This window comes from Ranitomeya variabilis, chromosome 4 (assembly GCF_051348905.1).
Source record: "Ranitomeya variabilis isolate aRanVar5 chromosome 4, aRanVar5.hap1, whole genome shotgun sequence".
Classification (NCBI taxonomy): Eukaryota; Metazoa; Chordata; class Amphibia; order Anura; family Dendrobatidae; genus Ranitomeya; species Ranitomeya variabilis.
In genome coordinates, this window is record NC_135235.1 from 378,814,804 (window position 1) to 378,836,057 (window position 21,254).

A 21,254-nucleotide genomic window follows, 5' to 3' on the forward strand; every position below is an offset into this window, starting at 1 on the left:
TATATATATATATATATATATATATATATATATATATACCAGCACGGTGGCTCAGTAGTTAGCACTAATGTGTAGAGAGCAGCATGGTGGCTCAGCGGGTAGCACTGTGCCCTATATATAGGGCAGCGTGGTGGCTTAGTGGTTAGCACTGCACTATACATAATTTATATATAGATAATGACACCGCGCGCGGCACTGGCCCAGAGCTCCTGTGGGACCACTCCCCGGATTGGGGCAGACATACCCCTGGCACAGGTAGGGCCGGACTGGCCATCTGGCAATTCTGCATGTCATCCCCAGTCCGTACGTGGGCACGGGGCCGCTACCACGTCACACCGGCTGCAGGGAGCCCGGGCTGTTTGGCAGGTAGAGGTGGGACTTCTGGCCGCTGTCAGCCGGGAGCCCTGGGAAGCTGCGCCCATTAGCCGGGGTCGCTGCGGCGGCTGCACAGGAGGCGGCTGCACAGGAGGCGGCTGCACAGGAGGCGGCTGCACAGTCCCCGGCAGCCATGAGCCCCGGACCAGGGGCGCATCCCTTCCGGCAGGTGACAGTTGGGGTCTCCTCCATCCCACCCTGCGGCCGCACTCATTGACGAGCTCTTTTCTAGTCTCCCCTTTTCCCCTCGCTCTGGGAGCTGTACACGATAGTGCCACCCACAGCTCAGCATTGGGTCAGTGTGGCCCGGACAGCGCCGCCTCAGCCAGCAGCGCTCCCTGCAGCCGGACGGAGCGAGCACTCAGGAGGCGGCTGCGCCTGAGCCACGAGCCCGCACACTACACTGATCATCTCCCCGCCCCCGCCAATCACAGCCCCGCAATCCCGGAGCCAGCGTCCAGGGGGGCGGACACAGCCGGAGCCTCATTAGCGTATTAGCCCCGCCCCCACTGCTTAAACCAGCCAGGATTTATGGAAATATATAACTGACAGGCACTTGGGCCAATTAGCATCGCAGGAGGTGGGGCCGGCGAGGTAGGTGAGGTGTAATGAGACTCGGTGTAATCAGTGTCAAATCGGACCCGAATACAGAGCAACAAAATGGCGGAGGATTCCTAACGCTGTATTCGATGTCGGGTGAGTGCAGCAGTTCGCCTCTGAGTAGCGCTGTTTTGAGTTGGTGTCTCAGGGTGGGTGATGAGGTGGCGGTAATGGAGGTGACGTCATGCCTGTGACGCGCCCGTGACGTCATCAGGTCTGTGGCTTCGTGCAGGCTGCAGTGCGGTGATTGCAGCATCTCCCGGGTGGTGTCCTGCCGCCAGCGGGCGCTGTGCCGTCCCCTAGCGCTGCGCACCTGCCGCCCGTGACGTCAGTGCCGGTCTCCCCATAGCGGCTCCGTGTGCGGCTCGTCTCTGCGCCAGTCAGGCTCCATTAACCCCTTCCGTCCTGGCCAAATTCAGGGTGGCTTCCTGCAAGCGGCAGAACTGTCCGTCTCATGACCGCTGTGCTGTCACTGTGGGATTCTCCGGTCACTATGGTTACAGCCCTTGTTATACTCTTGTTATAATGGGAATGCTTGGTAAAATTTCCAAAGTTTCTAAAATAAAAAGACATTAAAAATTCCCTTGAAATTTACCGTCTGGGTTAAATAAACTTTTACATTTTCCAATATTGACGTCTTCTGCCAAACAAGGTCATTGTGTAATGCTGTAGATAAGCTCTGGGCGACTGCAAGAGAAGGAAGGTAAGTTATTATACTCAGCGGGGGCGGTCCGATGGGGGGCGCGGGTCCGATGGGGGCGCGGGTCCGATGGGGGGCGCGGGTCCGATGGGGGGCGCGGGTCCGATGGGGGGGCGCGGGTCCGATGGGGGGGCGCGGGTCCGATGGGGGGGCGCGGGTCCGATGGGGGGGCGCGGGTCCGATGGGGGGCGCGGGTCCGATGGGGGGCGCGGGTCCGGGGCTCCCATCTTCTGGTGGTGCTGGGAAAGATCAGAGAGGCCCGGCTCCTGCGCACTGCAGTACTTTACCCTCCGCAGTACACCTGTGCCGGAGTGAGGAAGAAGCCGGAGGGCGGCGTCACAAGAAGATGGGGCACCCATCAGACCGCACCGCCCCTCGGGGGAGTATAATAAAACTTATTTTTCTTCTCTTTTAGGTCGGACCAGGGGCTTACCTACAGCATTATAGAATGCTGTGTATAAGCCCTGAAAGGCAGTGGCCGCAGCTTATAGCGGCAAAACGAGGTGACAGGTTCCCTTTAATCTACATCATTTCAGTGTATGCTTTATATTTTCACAAATACAGTATAAAGTGAGAAAAATAGTTTATAAACATGAGAAATAGAAAAAAAACAAGTTGAAATCACCCCCTTTTGCCCCATTAGAAATGAAGCCATGAAAAATCACATATTTGGTGTTGCTGCTTTTGTGAAAGTCCGATCTATGACAATATAAAAGTCCACAGTGACTCATTAGAAAGCACCAGTGATTCTTACCGCTGTCTCTAACATCATGTCCTCCCTCGATCTGAAACTGGGTCTGTCAAAAACTGAACTCCTCGTGTTCTCTCCCTCTACTAACCTACCTTTGCCTGACATTGCCATCTCCGTGTGCGGTTCCACCATTACTCCAAAGCAACATGCCCGCTGCCTTGGGGTCATCCTTGATTCCGAGCTTTCATTCACCCCCCACATCCGATCACTGGCTCGCTCTTCTTATCTGCATCTCAAAAACATTTCTAGAATTCGCCCTTTTCTTACTTTTGACTCTGCAAAAAATCTTACTGTTTCTCTTATTCATTCTCGTCTGGACTATTGTAACTCTCTACTAATCGGCCTTCCTCTTACCAAACTCCCCGCTCCAATCTGTCCTGAATGCTGCAGCCAGGATCATATTCCTCACCAACCATTACACCGATGCCTCTACCTTGTGCCAGTCATTACACTGGCTACCCATCCACTCCAGAATCCAGTACAAAACTACTACCCTCATCCACAAAGCACTCCATGGCTCAGCACCACCCTACAATTCCTCTCTGGTCTCAGTCTACCACCCTACCCGTGCCCTCCGCTCGACTAATGACCTCAGGTTAGCATCCTCAATAATCAGAACCTCCCACTCCCGTCTCCAAGACTTTACACGTGCTGCGCCAATTCTTTGGAATGCACTACCCAGGTTAATACGATTAATCCCCAATCCCCACAGTTTTAAGCGTGCCCTAAAAACTCATTTGTTCAGATTGGCCTACCGCCTCAACGCATTAACCTAACTATCCCTGTGTGGCCTATTAAAAATAGAAAAAAAAAACAATCAGGTTCCTCGCATCATGTTCTCATACACTTTATGCAGTTAATAGCCCTCTGTGTCTGTACTGCTACATACTTAGGCAGTTAACTGGTTCATGCAGCTTTACATGAACACCCGAGCCTTACACTATGGCTGGTCCAAATAACTAAAGCAATTGTTACCATCCACCTCTCGTGTCTCCCCTTTTCCTCATAGGTTGTAAGCTTGCGAGCAGGGCCCTCATTCCTCCTGGTATCTGTTTTGAACTGTGATTTCTGTTATGCTGTAATGTCTATTGTCTGTACAAGTCCCCTCTATAAGTTGTAAAGCGCTGCGGAATATGTTGGCGCTATATAAATAAAAATTATTATTATTATTATTATTATTAAAGTGAGTGACTCTGCCAAAGGCTCCTGTTAGAATGCTTTGTTTTGGGGGATTTCTCCAGAATCCGCATTGTACTGCTCTGCATGTGTGTGAGCAGACCATAATGTACAATATGCTGCCTGTACACCCTTAGGCCGGGGTCACACTAGAGAAATACGGACAAGGGAGAGGTGCAAAAACAACGCATTGCACACGGACCAATGTTTCTCTGTGGGGCAGCTTCCATTAGCCGTCTATTTCTCGGCCATATTTTGCGGGCTGAGAAAATCGATTGTCAGCGTATTCCTAAAAAAAATCCGTTTTGATACAGAAAAGATATATCTTGGTACCATCTTTTCAGTTAGTCATTAAAAGGTATCAACCACTGAGGACTCTCAATTATAAATATTTTTCTACAAAAATCCGCCAATGAAAGTCTATGGAGGCGAGAAAAATACGGATTACACACGGACCATCAGTGTGACTTGCGAGAAATATGCACCGGTGTTCTATAGAAAAGCCGGTAATTCAGTGCGGTGTACAGTAAAATCACACTGACAGAATAGAACAGAACAGATAAAATTAATGTCTACACAGAGCTAGATAGCATAAAAGCCAGTAATTCAATTGCAGGCTTTTGCTATCTCCTTCCCAAACCCTACAGGATATGACACATGGTTACATACAGTAAACCATTTCATATCACTTATTTGTTTACATATTCCTCACTAATGATGTTAGTAGAGTGTGTGTGCAAAATTTGGGAGCTCTAGGTGTTAAAATAAAGGGTTAAATCATGGAAAAAACTGCTGTGGGCTCCCGCGCAAATTATCTCCGCCAGAGTGGAAAAGCCAGTGACTGAGGGCAGATATTAACCCCTTCCCGACCTGTGACACAGCGTATGCGTCATGAAAGTCGGTGCCAATCCGACCTGCGACGCATATGCTGTGTCACAGAATGATCGCGTCCCTGCAGGCCGGGTGAAAGAGTTAACTCCAATTTCACCCGACCTACAGGGACAGGGGGAGTGGTGCTTCAGCCCAGGGGGGTGGTTTCGCCCCCCCCCCCCCCCCCCCCCCGTGGCTACGATCGCTCTGATTGGCTGTTGAAAGTGAAACAGCCAATCAGAGCAATCTGCAATATTTCACCTATGAAAATTGGTGAAATATTACAATCCAGCCATGGCCGATGCTGCAATAGCATCTGCCATGGCTTGAGACCCCGATCTGCCCGCCGCCACCTATCTCCTCTCCGTCCTGTCATGTCTCATGCTCCCTTCCGTCCACCTGTCCGCTCCCCCGTCCTCCTGTCTGCTCCCCCCGTGCTCCGATCCCCCCCCCCCATGCTCCGATCGCACCCCCCCCATACTTACCGAGCTCCGATGTCCCTCCCTGTGTCCTCGGTCTTCTCCATGGGCGCCGTCATCTTCCAAAATGGCGGGCGCATGCGCAGTGCGCCCGCCGAATTGGCCGGCAGATTCTTTCCAGGTACATTTTGATCGCTGTGATAGGTTCTATCACAGCGATCAAAATAAAGGGGGGGTTTATTTACTATTTTTTTTTATCACCCCCATAGGTAGGGACAATAATAAAATACAGAAATTATATTTATTTTTGTTTTTCCATTAGGGGTAGGGTTAGGGTTGCACTTAGGGTTAGGGTTGCACTTAGGGTTAGGGTTGCACTTAGGGTTAGGGTTGCACTTAGGGTTAGGGTTGCACTTAGGGTTAGGGTTGCACTTAGGGCTAGGGTTGCACTTAGGGCTAGGGTTGCACTTAGGGCTAGGGTTGCACTTAGGGCTAGGGTTGCACTTAGGGCTAGGGTTGCACTTAGGGCTAGGGTTGCACTTAGGGCTGGGGTTGCACTTAGGGCTGGGGTTGCACTTAGGGTTAGAATTAGGGTTAGGGTTGCAATTAGGGTTAGGGTTACAATTAGGGCTAGGGTTGGACTTAAGGTTAGAATTAGGCTATGTGCAAACTGTCATGCAGCGCTCGCCCCCGGCTTCTGCAGCTCGCCGGGTGCGCGCGGCGCATTCAGCTCTGCGCGTGCACACATCTGATTTCTCTGTTGGCACTCCTTCCTGTCCTCTCCGTCATCCTGGAGGACTGTAACCCGGAAGTAGCTCTCACGCTGGTATATAAGCTGCTTCCTGCTGCTCCTCTGTGCCTGATGATCATTTGTGTTTACAAGTGCTTCTGGTCACCTGGTCTCTGTGCGTTCCTAGCTTTCTGACCTTGGGACTCCTCCTTCCTCTGCAAGTACCTGCCTGATTTTCCTGTGTTCCTGATTTGTTCCTTCAGTTCCTGTTTCTCTGCGGTACCTGCCCGGCTCCTTTACCACACCTTGCTCCCGTCAGCCTCTGTGTCTCCATATTGTCTCGTCAGCCTCCGTGTCTCTGTAGTATTCCCATCTTCTCCCTCGTCTCAGTAGTTCCTTGCCATTCCCTCTGTTTCCTCCGCTGTTTCCTTCAGTCCCTGTGTTCCTGCAGTGTACCCTTCTTATCTCAGTCGACCCTCCAGCTTCCGTGGCGATAGTCCCTCACGGGCCTGCCCCTAACGCTCCCTGTATAGGGGGCGGTCCACCTGGTCAGCTCGTCCGAGAGGGGTTCGTCGTCACGGTCCAGTGGGTCCACTCTCCATTGCCCCTGTTTGAATCTACTCTCTCAAATGGGACTGCACTCGGATGACATCGGAGTGCAGCCTGATTCTTACAGCATCACACAAACGGTGCGGATTTGGCTGCGGATCCGCAGCGGATTGGTCGCTGCGGATTCGTAGCAGTTTTCCATCACGTTTACAGTACCACGTAAACCTATGGAAAACCAAATCCGCTGTGCCCATGGTGTGGAAAATACAGCGCAGAAACGCTGCGTTGTATTTTCCGCAGCATGTCAATTCTTTGTGCGGATTCCGCAGCGTTTTACACCTGCTCCATAATAGGAATCCTCAGGTGAAATCCACACAAAAACACTGGAAATCTGCGGTAAATCCGCAGGTAAAGCGCAGTGCGTTTTACCTGCAGATTTTTCAAAAACAGTGCGAAAAATCCGCACACAAATTCGCAACGTGGGCACATAGCCTTAGGGTTAGGGTTGTAATTAGAGTTAGGGTTGGACTAGGGTTAGGGGTGTGTTGGGGTTAGGGTTAGGGGTGTGTTGGGGTTAGGGTTAGGGGTGTGTTGGGGTTAGTGTTGGAGTTAGAATTGAGGGGTTTCCACTGTTTAGGCACATCAGGGGGTCTCCAAACGCGACATGGCGCCACCATTAATTCCAGCCAATCATGCGTTGAAAAAGTCAAATGGTGTTCTCTCCCTTCCGAGTCCCGACGTGCGCCCAAACAGTGGTTTACCCCCACATATGGGGTACCAGCGTACTCAGGAGAAACTGGACAACAACTTTTGGGGTCCAATTTCTCCTGTAACCCTTGGGAAAATAAAAAATTGCGGGCTAAAAAATTATTTTTGAGGAAAGAAAAATTATTTTTTATTTTCACAGCTCTGCGTTATAAACTTTTGTGAAGCACTTGGGGGTTCAAAGTGCTCACCACACATCTAGATAAGTTCCTTTGGGGGTCTAGTTTCCAAAATGGGGTCACTTGTGGTGAGTTTCTACTGTTTAGGCACATCAGGGGCTCTGCAAACACAAAGTGACGCCCGCAGAGCATTCCATCAAAGTCTGCATTTCAAAACGTCACTACTTCCCTTCCGAACCCTGACGTGTGCCCAAACAGTGGTTTACCCCAACATATGGGGTATCAGCGTACTCAGGAGAAACTGGACAACAACTTTTGGGGTCAAATTTCTCCTGTTACCCTTGGGAAAATAAAAAATTGCGGGCTAAAAAACCATTTTTGAGAAAATAAAAATTATTTTTTATTTTCATGGCTCTGCGTTATAAACTTCTGTGAAGCACTTGGGGGTTCAAAGTGCTCACCACACATCTAGATTAGTTCATTGGGAGGTCTAGTTTCCAAAATGGGGTCACTTGTGGGGGAGCTCCAATGTTTAGGCACACAGGGGCTCTCAAAACGCGACATGGTGTCCGCTAACGATGGAGATAATTTTTCATTCAAAAAGTCAAATGGTGCTCCTTCCCTTCCGAGCCTTACCATGTGCCCAAACAGTGGTTTACCCCCACATGTGAGGTATCGGTGTACTCAGGAGAAATTGCCCAACAAATTTTAGGATCCAATTTATCCTGTTGCCCATGTGAAAATGAAAAAATTGAGGCAAAAAGAATTTTCTTTGTGAAAAAAAAAGTACTTTTTCATTTTTACGGATCAATTTGTGAAGCACCTGGGGGTTTAAAGTGCTCACTATGCATCTAGATAAGTTCCTTGGGGCGTCTAGTTTCCAAAATGGGGTCACTTGTGGGGGAGCTCCAATGTTTAGGCAGACGGGAGCTCTCCAAACACGACATGGTGTCCGCTAAAGATTGGAGCCAATTTTTCATTCAAAAAGTCAAATGGCGCTCCTTCCCTTCCAAGCCCTGCCGTGCGCCCAAACAGTGGTTTACCCCCACATATGAGGTATCAGCGTACTCAGGACAAATTGGACAACAACGTTTGTGGTCCAGTTTCTCCTTTTACCCTTGGGAAAATAAAAAATTGTTGCTAAAAGATCATTTTTGTGACTAAAAAGTTAAATGTTCATTTTTTCCTTCCATGTTGCTTCTGCTGCTGTGAAACACCTGAAAAGTTAATAAACTTCTTGAATGTGGTTTTGAGCACCTTGAAGGGTGCAGTTTTTAGAATGGTGTCACTTTGGGGTATTTTCAGCCATATAGACCCCTCAAACTGACTTCAAATGTGAGGTGGTCCCTAAAAAAAAAATGGTTTTGTAAATTTTGTTGTAAAAATGAGAAATCACTGGTCAAATTTTAACCCTTATAACTTCCTAGCACAAAAAAATGTTGTTTCCAAAATTGTGCTGATGTAAAGTAGACATGTGGGAAATGTTATTTATTAACTATTTTGTGTCACATAACTCTCTGGTGTAACAGAATAAAAATTAAAAATGTGAAAATTGCAAATTTTCAAAATTTTCGCCAAATTTCCATTTTTTTTTTCACAAATAAACGCAGAAATTATCAACCTAAGTTTACCACTAACATGAAGCCCAATTTGTCACGAAAAAACAGTCTCAGAACCGCTAGGATCCGTTGAAGCGTTCCTGAGTTATTACCTCATAAAGGGACACTGGTCAGAATTGCAAAAAATGGCCAGGTCATTAAGGTCAAAATAGGCTGGGTCATGAAGGGGTTAATAGCCTAGAGAGGGACCATGGTTATTGCCACCCCCCACCCCACCCCGCTAAAAACATCTGCCCCCAGACAACCGAGAAAAGGCGCATCTGTAAGATGTGCCTATTCTGGCACTTACCCTCTCTCTTCCCACTCCCCTGTAGTGGTGGGATATGGGGTAATAAGGGGTTAATGTCACCTTGCTAATGTAAGGTGACATTAGGCCGGGTTAATAATGGAGAGATGTCAATAAGACACCTATGTATTATTAATCCAATAATATTAAAGGGTTAATAAGACACACACACATACACACACACACACACATTTTAAATAAATAAGCACATGGGGTTTTAATATCTTAATTGTACGATTAATCCAACTGAAGAGCCTCGTTCTCTTGAAAAAAAAGAAAAATAAAAAAACAACAATATCCCATACCTGTCAGCCGTACAGTCATATCCCACTATGTAAATTCATCTGAAGGGGTTAAATACATTTACAACCAGGAGCGCTGCTAATGCAGCTGCCCCTGGTTGTAAAAACTGGGGAATGAATGGAATGCAGCTTCGCTGACTTACGGTGCTGCGCCCCTGCTGGCATAAACTCATATGAACTCTAGCGTGGGAAAATATTCAGAAAAATTTTCTGAATATTTGAACCCATGGATCCATTCTATGTCCAATTTGCAAGCCAGCGATAAAATCTTGCTGTATGGATGCGATATGGATAATTTTTGGAGAAAATATCGCATCCTGGCATTGAATACGGATCACTGTTCAGGAACTTTTCTGCATATCTTGGCCATAAAAGACGGACCATATTTTTATACGTTAGGTCTGACCCCAGCCTTAGGCTGTGTTCACACGTTGCGTTTTTACTGCTGCAGGCAAATCCTGCTCTCTCCAGTAAAGAAGCAACGTAAAAAAATACCTTTACCAAAATTTTTTGGCGTTTTCTAATACGGTCCTTTTACTGCCTTTTTGTCAGGGTACATTTATCTGGTGTACACGCTCATACAGTTTTAGTGCATAACAAATAATCTGATTCAACTTCATCAGGGTCTGGCACCGGAAACGAGGTAAAACCTGATACCTGCGGTTTTTGCACTGACCTATTTCTTTCAATGGGAGGAAAACCCTGAAAGAAGTGACATGCTGCATTTTTCAAAAATGTTTGACAAAAACTGTGTGCATGAGACTTTTGAAATCTCTTAGGCCGGCGTCACACTAGGCGTATGAAAATACGGTCCGTTTTTTACGGCCGTAATACGCAGTAATTGTCCCAAAACACTGTTCCGTATTCAATGCGAGGATGCGATTTGTACGCACAAATTTATCCGTATGGCTTCCGTACGGCAATTTTTTTTTTTTGCGCAGGCTTGCAAAATGGACATATCATGTATCCATCGGCTCAAATATTCTTAAAAACATATATATATATATATATATATATATATATATATATATATATATATATATATATATATATCAGTGAGACACATATATATATATATTTATATTTAATTCAGCGCTAGATAGCAGAAACGCCGGTAATTCAGTTGCCGGCTTTTGCTATCTCCTTCACAAACCCGACAGGATATGAGACATGGTTTACATTTTATTACATATTCCTCTTTACTAATGTAACCAGTGTCTCTGTGTAAAATTTGGGGGCTCTACCTATTAAATTAAAGGGTTAAATCCTGGAAAAAATTGGCGTTGGCTCCCGCGCAATTTTCTCCTAAAACCAGCAGAGGGCGCATCACCGTGACTCGAGGTAACTACAGTACATTCCCCTGCATTCCATTCATTCCCCAGATTTTACAGGCAGGAGCACAGCTGCATTAGCAGAGCTCCTGGGTGTAAAATGATTTAACCCCTTCAGATGGATTTACAGCATGGGACAAGACTGAACGACGGAAGGTATGGAATATTGTTTGTTTTTTAAAATTTATTTCAGGTGACAAGGGTCTTCAGGTGGATTAAGAGTATAATAAAATATTACAACACCATGTGTCTTTATTTCATTAAAATACTTTTTAATAATGTGTGTGTGTTTTATTAACCATTTCGTACTATTGGATTAATAATGGATAGGTTTCATAATTGACGCCTCTCCATTATTAACCTGGCTTAATGTCACCTTACAATAGCAAGGTGACATTAACCCTTCATTACCCCATATACCACTGCTACACTGGAGTGGGAAGAGAGAAGCTAAGTGCCAGAATAGGCGCATCTTCCAGATGTGCCTTTTCTGGGGTGGCTGGGGGCAGATGTTTTTAGCCAGGGGGGTCCTATAACCATGGTCCCTCTCTAGGCTATTAATATCTGCCCTCAGTCACTGGCTTTCCCACTCTGGCGGAGAAAATTGTGCGAGAGCCCACGCCAATTTTTTCCATGATTTAACCCTTCAATTTAATAGCTAGAGCCAGCAAATTTTACACAGAGACACTTGTTACATTAGTAAAGAGGAATATGTAATAAAAGAAGGGATATGAGATGGTTTACTGTATGTAAACCATGTCTCATATCCTGTCGGGTTTGTGAAGGAGAGAGGAAAAGCCGGCTCCTCTGCTATCTAGCGCTGAATTATATATATATATATATATATATATATATATATATATATATATATATATATATATATATATATATATATATATATATATATATATATATATATATATATATACACATACATACATACATACATACATACATACATATATATATATATATATATATATATATATATATATATATATATATATATATATATACATACACAGTTATATGAAAAAGTTTGGGCACCCCTAATAATCTTAAGCTTAATGTTTTATAAAAATTGTTTTTTTTGCAACAGCTATTTCAGTTTCATATATCTAATAACTGTTGGACACAGTAATGTTTCCGTCTTGATATGAGGTTTATTGTGCTAACAGAAAATGTGCAATCTGCATTCAAACAAAATTTGACAGGTGCATAAGTATGGGCACTCTTATCATTTTCTTGTTTAAAATACTCCTACCTACTTTTTACTGACTTACTAAAGCACTTTTTTTGGTTTTGCATCCTCATTGAGCTTTGAACTTCATAGCCAGGTGTATGCAATCATGAGAAAAGCTACTTAAAGTGGCCACTTGCAAGTTGTTCTCCTGTTTGAATCTCCTCTGAAGAGTGGCATCATGGGCTCCTCAAAACAACTGTCAAATGATCTGAAAACAAAGATTATTCAACATAGTTGTTCAGGGGAAGGATACAAAAAGCTGTCTCAGAGATTTAACCTGTCAATTTCCACTGTGAGGAACATAGTACGGAAATGGAAGAACACAGGTACAGTTCTTGTTAAGGCCAGAAGTGGCAGGCCAAGAAAAACATCAGAAAGGCAGAGAAGAAGAATGGTGAGATCAGTCAAGGACAATCCTCAGACCACCTCCAGAGAGCTGCAGCATCAACTTGCTGCAGATGGTGTCACTGTGCATCGGTCAACTATACAACGCACTTTGCACAAGGAGAAGCTGTATGGGAGAGTGATGCGAAAGAAGCCGTTTCTGCAAGCACGCCACAAACTGAGTCGGCTGAGGTATGCAAAAGCACATTTGGAGAAGCCAATTTCTTTTTGGGAGAAGGTCCTGTGGACTGATGAAACCAAGATTGAGTTGTTTGGTCATACAAAAAGGCGTTATGCATGGCGGCAAAAAAACACAGTGCGTTGTATAGTTGACAGATTTACCTATGCCTATGCAGCATCAATAGTAAAAATATGCATATTAAAAATAATAATAATAAAAAAAAAACTGCTATACTTACCCTCCGCCGCCTTTCTCGCTCCTCGCCACGCTCCCCGGACCGCTCCATTACAAGCGTCAGCTTGCGGTGAGGTCCCGTCCCAGGGCTGGTGTGCGGCAAGGACCTGCCGTGACGTCACGGTCATGTGACCGCGACGTCTTCATAGGTCCTGCTCCCACCAGCCCTGGCACTTGCAATGGAACTCGGCTTCAGGAAAATGGCCGCTGCGATCTCGATCTGCGCACGCGCGGCATCCCACGGCCATTTTCCTGAAGCCGAGCACTACCATCTGCACAGGATCCCAGGAAGAGGAGAGGCGGGACGCAGAGGAGCAGCGACAAGAATGGTGAGTATGATACACTACAAGGGGCCCTCGGATCGTTAGGTGAGTATGTTTATTTTTTATTTTTTGGACCTGTGACATACGTGCCTCGATAATATACTACGTCACTGGGCAATATCCTACGTGGCTCTGCTGTATACTACAAGGCTGGGCAATATACTACGTGGCTGGACAATATACTACAAGGCTGGGCAATATACTACAAAGCTGTGCAATACACTATGTGGCTCTGTGCAATATACTACGTAGCTGCGCAATATCCTACGTCGCTGTGCTGTATACTATGTAGCTGGGCAATATACTACGTGGCAGGGCAATATACTACGTGGCTGGGCAATATACTACGTGGGAAAACCCAAAAAAATTGCAATATCCTAAAAAAATACTTTATTAATAAGATCTAAAATTCTCATAGATGATAAATACTTAAATGTATGCTACCAACATCAACCATCTGGGTTAGGGTAGGTAAGAAAAAAAATGTCAAAAATATTCCTAAAACAGTCCCTGTTAGGTGGCCCTAAAGTAGCTAACACCTACCTAACAGCGGTAACAGGTGTATGTCTGTGGGGATCTGGGCGTGGGTAGTTGGTAGGGCCTAGTAGGGCTAGAAGGGACAGTCTACGTTGAGCGGGGGCGCCATATCGAAACCCAGGGTGCCAACCTCCGCTGTTAGGTAGGTGTTAGCTACTTTAGGGCCACCTAACAGGGACTGTTTTAGGAATATTTTTGACATTTTTTTCTTACCTACCCTAACCCAGATGGTTGATGTTGGTAGCATACATTTAAGTATTTATCATCTATGAGAATTTTAGATCTTATTAATAAAGTATTTTTTTAGGATATTGCAATTTTTTTTTGGTTTTCTAATATATCATATCCTTATAATATTCTAGTTGGTTTTTTTTTCAATATACTACGTGGACATGCATACTCTACAATACCCGATGCTTTTGCATCGGGCCACCATCTAGTGTGTGTATATATATATATATATATATATCTATTCTATGTGTACACATTTATTCTACCTATTCTATTCTATTCTTTCATTGTGATTTTACTGTACACCGTACTGAATTGCCGGCTTTTCTAGAGAACACCGCTGCGTATTTCTCGCAAGTCACACACATGGTCCATGTGTAATCCGTAATTTTCTCGCCCCCATAGACTTTCATTGGCGATTTTTTTTTTTTTTTTTGCGCAATACGCTGACAAACGCAGCATGCAGCGATTGTCTACGGCCGTACGAGACCGTATAATACGGATCTGTAAAATACGGCAGATAGGAGCTGGGCCATAGAGAATCATGGTACCGTATGCAATCCGTATTTTCTGCGCCTCTCATACGTCCGTAAAACACGCCAGTGTGACGCCGGCCTTAGACTTTGCTGGTACTTTGAGATGCGGCTAAAAATTTGCATAAATGCCGCAAAAAAACTGTTGCAAAAATGCAACATGTGAGCATTGCGCAAAACTTTTAGTGAAAAAACAGGTACACCAATATGTGAAACCCATTTATTTTTGTTATCCAAAAGTTTAACCCCTGGAGCTTTTTTCAGTTTTACGTTTTAGCTTTTTCACTCCCCTCCTTCCCAGAGCCATAACTTTTTTTATTTTTCCATCAATATGGCATGTGAGGGCTTATTTTTTTGCAGGACAAGTTGGACTTTTGAACGACACCATTGGTTTTACCATGTCGTGTACTAGAAAACGGGAAAAAAATTCCAAGTGTAGTGAAATTGCAAAAAAAAGTGCAATCCCACACTTGCTAAAACTGACCTGCCATTATGATTCTCCAGGTCATTACGAGTTCATAGACACCAAACATGTCTAGGTTCTTTTTTATCTAAGTGGTGAAAAAAAAATCCAAACTTTGCTAAAAAAAATTACCCAATTTTCTGATACCCTTAGTGTCTCCATTTTTCGTGATGTCGGGTGAGGGCTTATTTTTTGCTTGCCGAGCTGTTTTTTTTAATGATACCATTGCTGTGCAGATACGTTCTTTTGATTGCCCATTATTGCATTTTAATGCAATGTTGCGGCGACCAAAAAAACGTAATTCTGGTTTTTGGCTTTTATCTTGCTACGCCATTTAGCGATCAGGTTAATTCTTTTTTTATTGATAGATTGGGCGATTCTGAACTCGGCGATACCAAATATGTGTAGGTTTGTTTTTTGTTTTTTGTTTTTTAAAAAATTTAATTGTTTTATTTTGAAAGGGGGGTGATTTGAACTTTTATTTTTTTTTTTCATATTTTTAAAAACTTTTTTTTTTACTTTTGGCATGCTTCAATAGCCTCCATGCATGGGAGGCTAGAAGCTGCCACAACTTGATCGGCTCTGCTCCATAGAGGCGATGCTCAGATCGCCTCTATGTAGCAGAATTACAGACTTGCTATGAGCGCCGACCACAGGGTGGCGCTCATAGCAATCTGGCATCAACAACCATAGAGGTCTCAAGGAGACCTCTGGTTGTCATGCCGACGCACCGATGACCCCCGATCATGTGACGGGGGTCACCGGTGTGCGCATTTCCAGTCGGATGGCTGGAAGCACTTCTTAAATGCCTCTGTCAGACTTTGACAGCGGCATTTAACTAGTTAATAGGCGCGGGTGGATCACGATTCCACCTACACCTATTGCGTGCACATGTCATCTGTTCAAAACAGCTGACATGTCCCAGATTTGATGCTGGCTCACCGCCGGAGCCCACATCAAAGCGGGGGATACCGACATCAGACGTACTATTCCATCGGATGGCAGTAAGGAATGAAACCATAATGTCTTGCTCTTCTCACATTTTCATGGCTGTTGGGATTAGTCCAGTTTAATTACATTGATGATCTGTGCAATCTAAACATTGGCGACCAATGTGTGAAATTGAACAATGCCTGTGGCAAAACACTATGTAAACCATGTCGTACAAACTCAATTCTCTGTCAGTATCTTAGGTAAACTATTCCTGACTAGTGATGAGCAGTATACTCATTGCTCGGGTGATCTCCGAGTATTTGTAAGTGCTCGGAGATTTAGTTTTTGTTGATTCAGCTGAATGATTTACGGCTTCTAGCTAGCCTGAGTACATGTGTGGGTTGCCTGGTTGCTAGGGAATCCCCACATGTATTCAAGCTGCCTAGCAGCTGTAAAACATTCAGCTGCAGCAAAGAAAACTAAATCTCTGAGCAGTCATACTCGGAGATCACCCGAGCGTGCTTGGGAAAACCCGAGCAATGAGTATACTGCTCATCACTAGTCCTGACCAATTCACCTCCCCCACTGTTATTTGTAGTTGCTTTCATGAACTGATGTGAACATTCATTTTTTTTTTTGTCCAGAATAGTCATTTTTTCAGACAGAAATTTTTTTTCCCACTAAATAATTTGATCAAATTTCCCTTTTTCCAAAAAATGGTTTCATGGTTTCACATTGTTGCCCTGTGTTCATGCTTCTGTGGTAGAGGTAAAGCTGAACTTTGGGATCCTAAAAAAAAATGCAGCAAAACCTGCTTTTTGTAAGCAGCTTCTTTACTGACCTCTCTGCAGAAAAAAGCTTAACGTGTGAACATAGTCATAGAACCAAGCTATGGCTGCTGTCCAAAAGAACTGCGTGGTCACCAGTCTGTATGTAACCCTAGCCTAAAGGACATTTTTTAACTGTATGTAAATAAATACATTTTAAGAAATTGTATAAATTTGCTGTTAGTGAATAGAAACCTTCCGGATTCCATCTGGAGATTGATGCACATTATTATTATTATTATTATTATTTATTGTTATAGCGCCATTTATTCCATGGCGCTTTACAAGTGAGGAGGGGTATACATAATAAAAACAAGTACAATAATCTTGAACAATACAAGTCATAACTGGTACAGGAGGAGTGAGGACCCTGCCCGCGAGGGCTCACAATCTACAAGGGATGGGTGAGAATACAGTAGGTGAGGATAGAGCTGATCGTGCAGCGGTTGGTTGATCGGTGGTTACTGCAGGTTGTAGGCTTGTCGGAAGAGGTGGGTCTTCAGATTCTTTTTGAAGGTTTCGATGGTGGGCGAGAGTCTGATGTGTTGTGGTAGAGGGTTCCAGAGTAGGGGTGATACGCGAGAGAAATCTTGTATACGATTGTGGGAAGAGGAGATAAGAGGGGAGTAGAGAAGGAGATCTTGTGAGGATCGGAGGTTGCGTGTAGGAAAGTACCGGGAGATGAGGTCACAGATGTAAGGAGGAGACAGGTTGTGGATGGCTTTGTACGTCATGGTTAGGGTTTTGTACTGGAGTCTCTGGGCAATGGGGAGCCAGTGAAGGGATTGACAGAGGGGAGAGGCCGGAGAATAGCGGGGGGACAGGTGGATTAGTCGGGCAGCAGAGTTTAGAATAGATTGGAGGGGTGCGAGAGTGTTTGAGGGGAGGCCACAGAGCAGGAGGTTGCAGTAGTCAAGACGAGAGATGATGAGGGCATGGACTAGGGTTTTTGCAGATTCTTGGTTGAGGAATGAACGGATTCGTGCAATATTTTTGAGTTGAAGTCGGCAGGAAGTGGAAAGGGCTTGGATATGTGGTTTGAAGGAGAGATCAGCGTCAAGGATAACCCCGAGGCAGCGAGCTTGTGGGACTGGGGAGAGTGGGCAGCCATTTACTGTAATGGATAGGTTCGTTGGGGGGGTCACGTGAGATGGGGGAAAGATGATGAATTCTGTTTTGTCCATGTTAAGTTTCAGAAATTTAGCGGAGAAGAAGGATGAAATAGTGGACAGACATTGAGGGATTCTGGTTAGTAGGGAGGTGATATCTGGTCCAGAGATGTAGATCTGTGTGTCATCAGCATAGAGGTGATACTGAAAGCCATGAGATTCTATGAGCTGTCCCAGGCCATAATAAGGGCATAATAAGCTATGCACTTGTCAGATTCTGGTTCTGGGCAGAGCCGCTGATGCTATTTAGCCTGGTAAAACTTCAGACACAATGCTGGACATCCATCAAACCCCATGCTGGTTCAGTCTTAATGGAGCGGTGCTAGCACTGACCTTGTACTGTTCCAATAGTTTCCTATGTGGCTGTATTACACATGGTTTGCTGCATAATTCTTGGTTGAAGTTGCTTGTTGGCTCTTATGTTTGACAGTATTTATCCCATCGCTGGGTTAACCTTGAATATCTTGGGCTCCTTTCTCACAGAAAGCTCATAGTGGTGTCTCCCTGTCCTTTATTTATATGTTCCTTTCTTTGATCATTTCAATGAAGTCTGTTTCCTCTTTTTCCTTAGATTTTGTTTTATGGCGGGGATTTATGGAGTTCCAGCTGTTCTTTTGATGTGTGTCCTTTTGATGGGTTTCTGCTCTGAAGATGGATGTGTGTAAGCTGTTGCCGAATACAACCTAGGATACATTTGGTTATAGGCTGGGTGATCACAGTGGTGCACGGATGACCTCTATAGGCAGCACCAGGCTTCTGGATACACCTTATTAACCATGGTAAAACTTGCAAACCCTCTTTATACGGAGTGGATTTTGGAAGCCATACAAAAAGTTAAACGTCAAAAGCAACGTCCATCGGAGGAACGGATTTGTCATGCTGTGTGCGTTTCTCATGGGCTTGATAGAAGACGTGTCCTTGAGCAACTGGAACTTGGTGTTCAGGATGGGTCAGTCCTCAGAGTTCTTAACAAAGGTGTGGCTTCCTACAAGGACCCAGAAAACCCTGGACGCCTTATAACCCCCACACTTGATCATTTTGCTAAACCAAACAAGGGGCCCCGGCCACTAAGTGCCGACTTGAGAAGTGTGGATTGGAATAAACTCCTTCATAGGGCGATCGAAGGACTGCAGGAGTCCAATGGATCGTCACTGAAGAATATTGAGAAGTTTTTGCGTATCCAGAATGATTTGACTGGAATTGTTGTGAACCCTATCTTCCAAAGACGATTGCGTCTTGCAGCAAAAAGAGCTGTTAACAATGGAAGACTGCTAAAAGATGGTCCACAGTATAGCATTAACTATGGAGGTCTGGGAGGAAAAGGTTCTTCTGGATATTGCAGTTTTTCCATCTCCTTGCTCCCACCAGTTAGCCTTCTCCCTCATGAAAAGGACCAGGTAAGTGGACTGGTAGAACCCTTGTTTCCAGCTTTGTTACAGTGCTGTCACTGGCAACAACCTGATGCTCATGTGGTTGTGTAATTTGGTTTAGACTGATAATATCCCTACTCTAGTTTAGTCTTCCATGTCTTATCTGCTTGATATGTTGGATAAATGTGGTGTCCCATGATCTTATGTGAATCTTGTGCAGCTGATAGAGCATTGTTCTTATTTTAAGTGAGACACTTGTTGAATGGGTTGTCCTGCTTGACAGCTATATTGCATGTCATAAAATAAAAACATATTCCTACCCCTTCAGAGCAGACTTCCACTCTGACAGAGTGCTGAAAGGCTGCAGTCAATCAGTGGTCACAGCAATCAAGTGACATAAAATGTCACGTCACCACCGGGAGACACTTTATCGCTCTGGGAGGTAAGTAACTATATACAGTCATGACCGAAAGTGTTGGCACCCTTGTGCCAGAAAATTAAGCATTTCTCCCAGAAAATGCAATTACACACATTTTGTTATGCACATGTTTATTTCCTTTGTTGTTTTTCGTGTTGTTCCAATACACACAGAGGGGAAAAAAGGCAAATAGGACATAATTTCACACACAACCCCAAAAATGGATCAGGCAAAATTGGGGGCAAACAACTTTTTTCAAGTATGTAATGGTCGTTCAAACGCGCCTGTGGCAAGTAACAGGTGTAGGCAATATGAAAATCACGTTTGAAACCAGATAAAAGGGGAGAAGTTGACTCAATCATTGCATTGTGTGTCTGTGCATGCCACAGAATGAGAAGAAAACCAAAATTGTTGAAAAATATCAACAATCTCAAGGTCTAAAGTCTATCTCAAGAGATCTTGATGTTCCACGGTGCACAGTATAATCAAGAAGTTTAGAACCCACAGCACTGTAGCTAATTTTCTTTGTTTTTTTTCTAATCTACACAAAGGAAATAAACGTGTATAACAAAACGTGTAATTGCAGTAATTATCTAGGAGAAAGACTTCATTTTCTGAAACCACTTCAAGGGTGCCAACACTTTCAGCTATGACTGTGTGTATGTGTGTGTATGCAGTTTTGCTCAATAGTTTATATACCCTGGCAGAATGTTTGCTTTCTTGACCTTTTTTTCAGATAATATGAATGATAACACCAACACTTTTTCTCCACTCATGGTTAGTGCTTGGGTGATGCCATTTATTGTAAGACTACTGTGTTTTCTCATAATTACAACCCAAAACATCCAAATGACCCTGATCAAAAGTTCACATACCCCATTTCTTAATACCGTGTATTGCCCCCTCATGCCAACATCAGTGACAGCTTGAAGTCTTTTGTGGTCGTGGATGAGGTTCTTTATTTTCGCAGATGGTAAAGCTGCCCACTCTATAATAGGTGTTAAGTTTAAAAAATAATTTGTAAATGTGCAACACTCCTGTAATAGCTGTAGGAAATCATGGAAATAGATGGAGAATTGATTACCTTGTTGGTGCCTAAAGCACATAAGTTGGTTAGATTTCGTGCCCTCTTGTCTGAATGATCAGGTACTGAAACAGATGTGCTGCAGGCCTATTATTGAACTTCAGCAAAACTGTAGGGTAACGCATTTGTGGTGTTCTCCCATTAGTGCTGATATTCTCATGTTGGTACTGTTTTCGTGTGTCTTTTATTTTTTCTGAAATAGATAAGGCTCTGGTGCACTTGGTGAATTTGAAAGACCATAGAAGTTTCTGTGCTGGGGTTAATAGTACTACTCCAGGTTTGTAATTTTGCTCATAATTCTGGTATTCTGAATCCCCTTAATCCGTTAGGTGTTTTTTTTTTTTTTTTTTAAGGCTAAATGGTGGTTCAGAATGTGAGATTTGTCTACATGATTTGGACTTCTGATTTTAAGCAAGTCCACTTTAAAAGGTCCTTATAGTAATAATAATTTTTATTTATATATTGCCAACATATTCCGCAGCACTTTACAATTAAGGCCAGTCTCACACATCCAGATGATTCCGGTACCGGAAAAATCGGTACCGGAGTTATCTGTGTCCGTGTGCTCACATGGCACATCAGTGTGGCACACGTGCGGCAGCCGTGTGCCGCCCGTGTGCCGACTGGGTACCACACAGACCGTGCAGGAGACAGCGCTAGAGATAAGCACTGTCCCCTGCTTCTGGTGCTGAAGCCGGAATTCATTCTTTCTTCCCAGCAGCGTTCGCTGGA

At 44.4% G+C, this 21,254-nt stretch overlaps 1 protein-coding gene across 1 annotated transcript in view; it reads left to right on the forward strand.

The window, feature by feature from the left end:
- The first annotated feature begins 930 nt into the window (after nucleotides 1-930).
- The window catches only part of KAT6B (lysine acetyltransferase 6B), a 318,128-nt gene continuing 297,804 nt past the window's right edge, over nucleotides 931-21,254 (forward strand). The window contains exons 1-2 of the mRNA XM_077250789.1: nucleotides 931-1,071; nucleotides 18,222-19,047. Of these exons, the coding sequence (XP_077106904.1) occupies nucleotides 18,427-19,047 (621 nt within the window). The 5' untranslated portion in view covers nucleotides 931-1,071; nucleotides 18,222-18,426. The remainder of the gene's footprint in view (nucleotides 1,072-18,221; nucleotides 19,048-21,254) is intronic.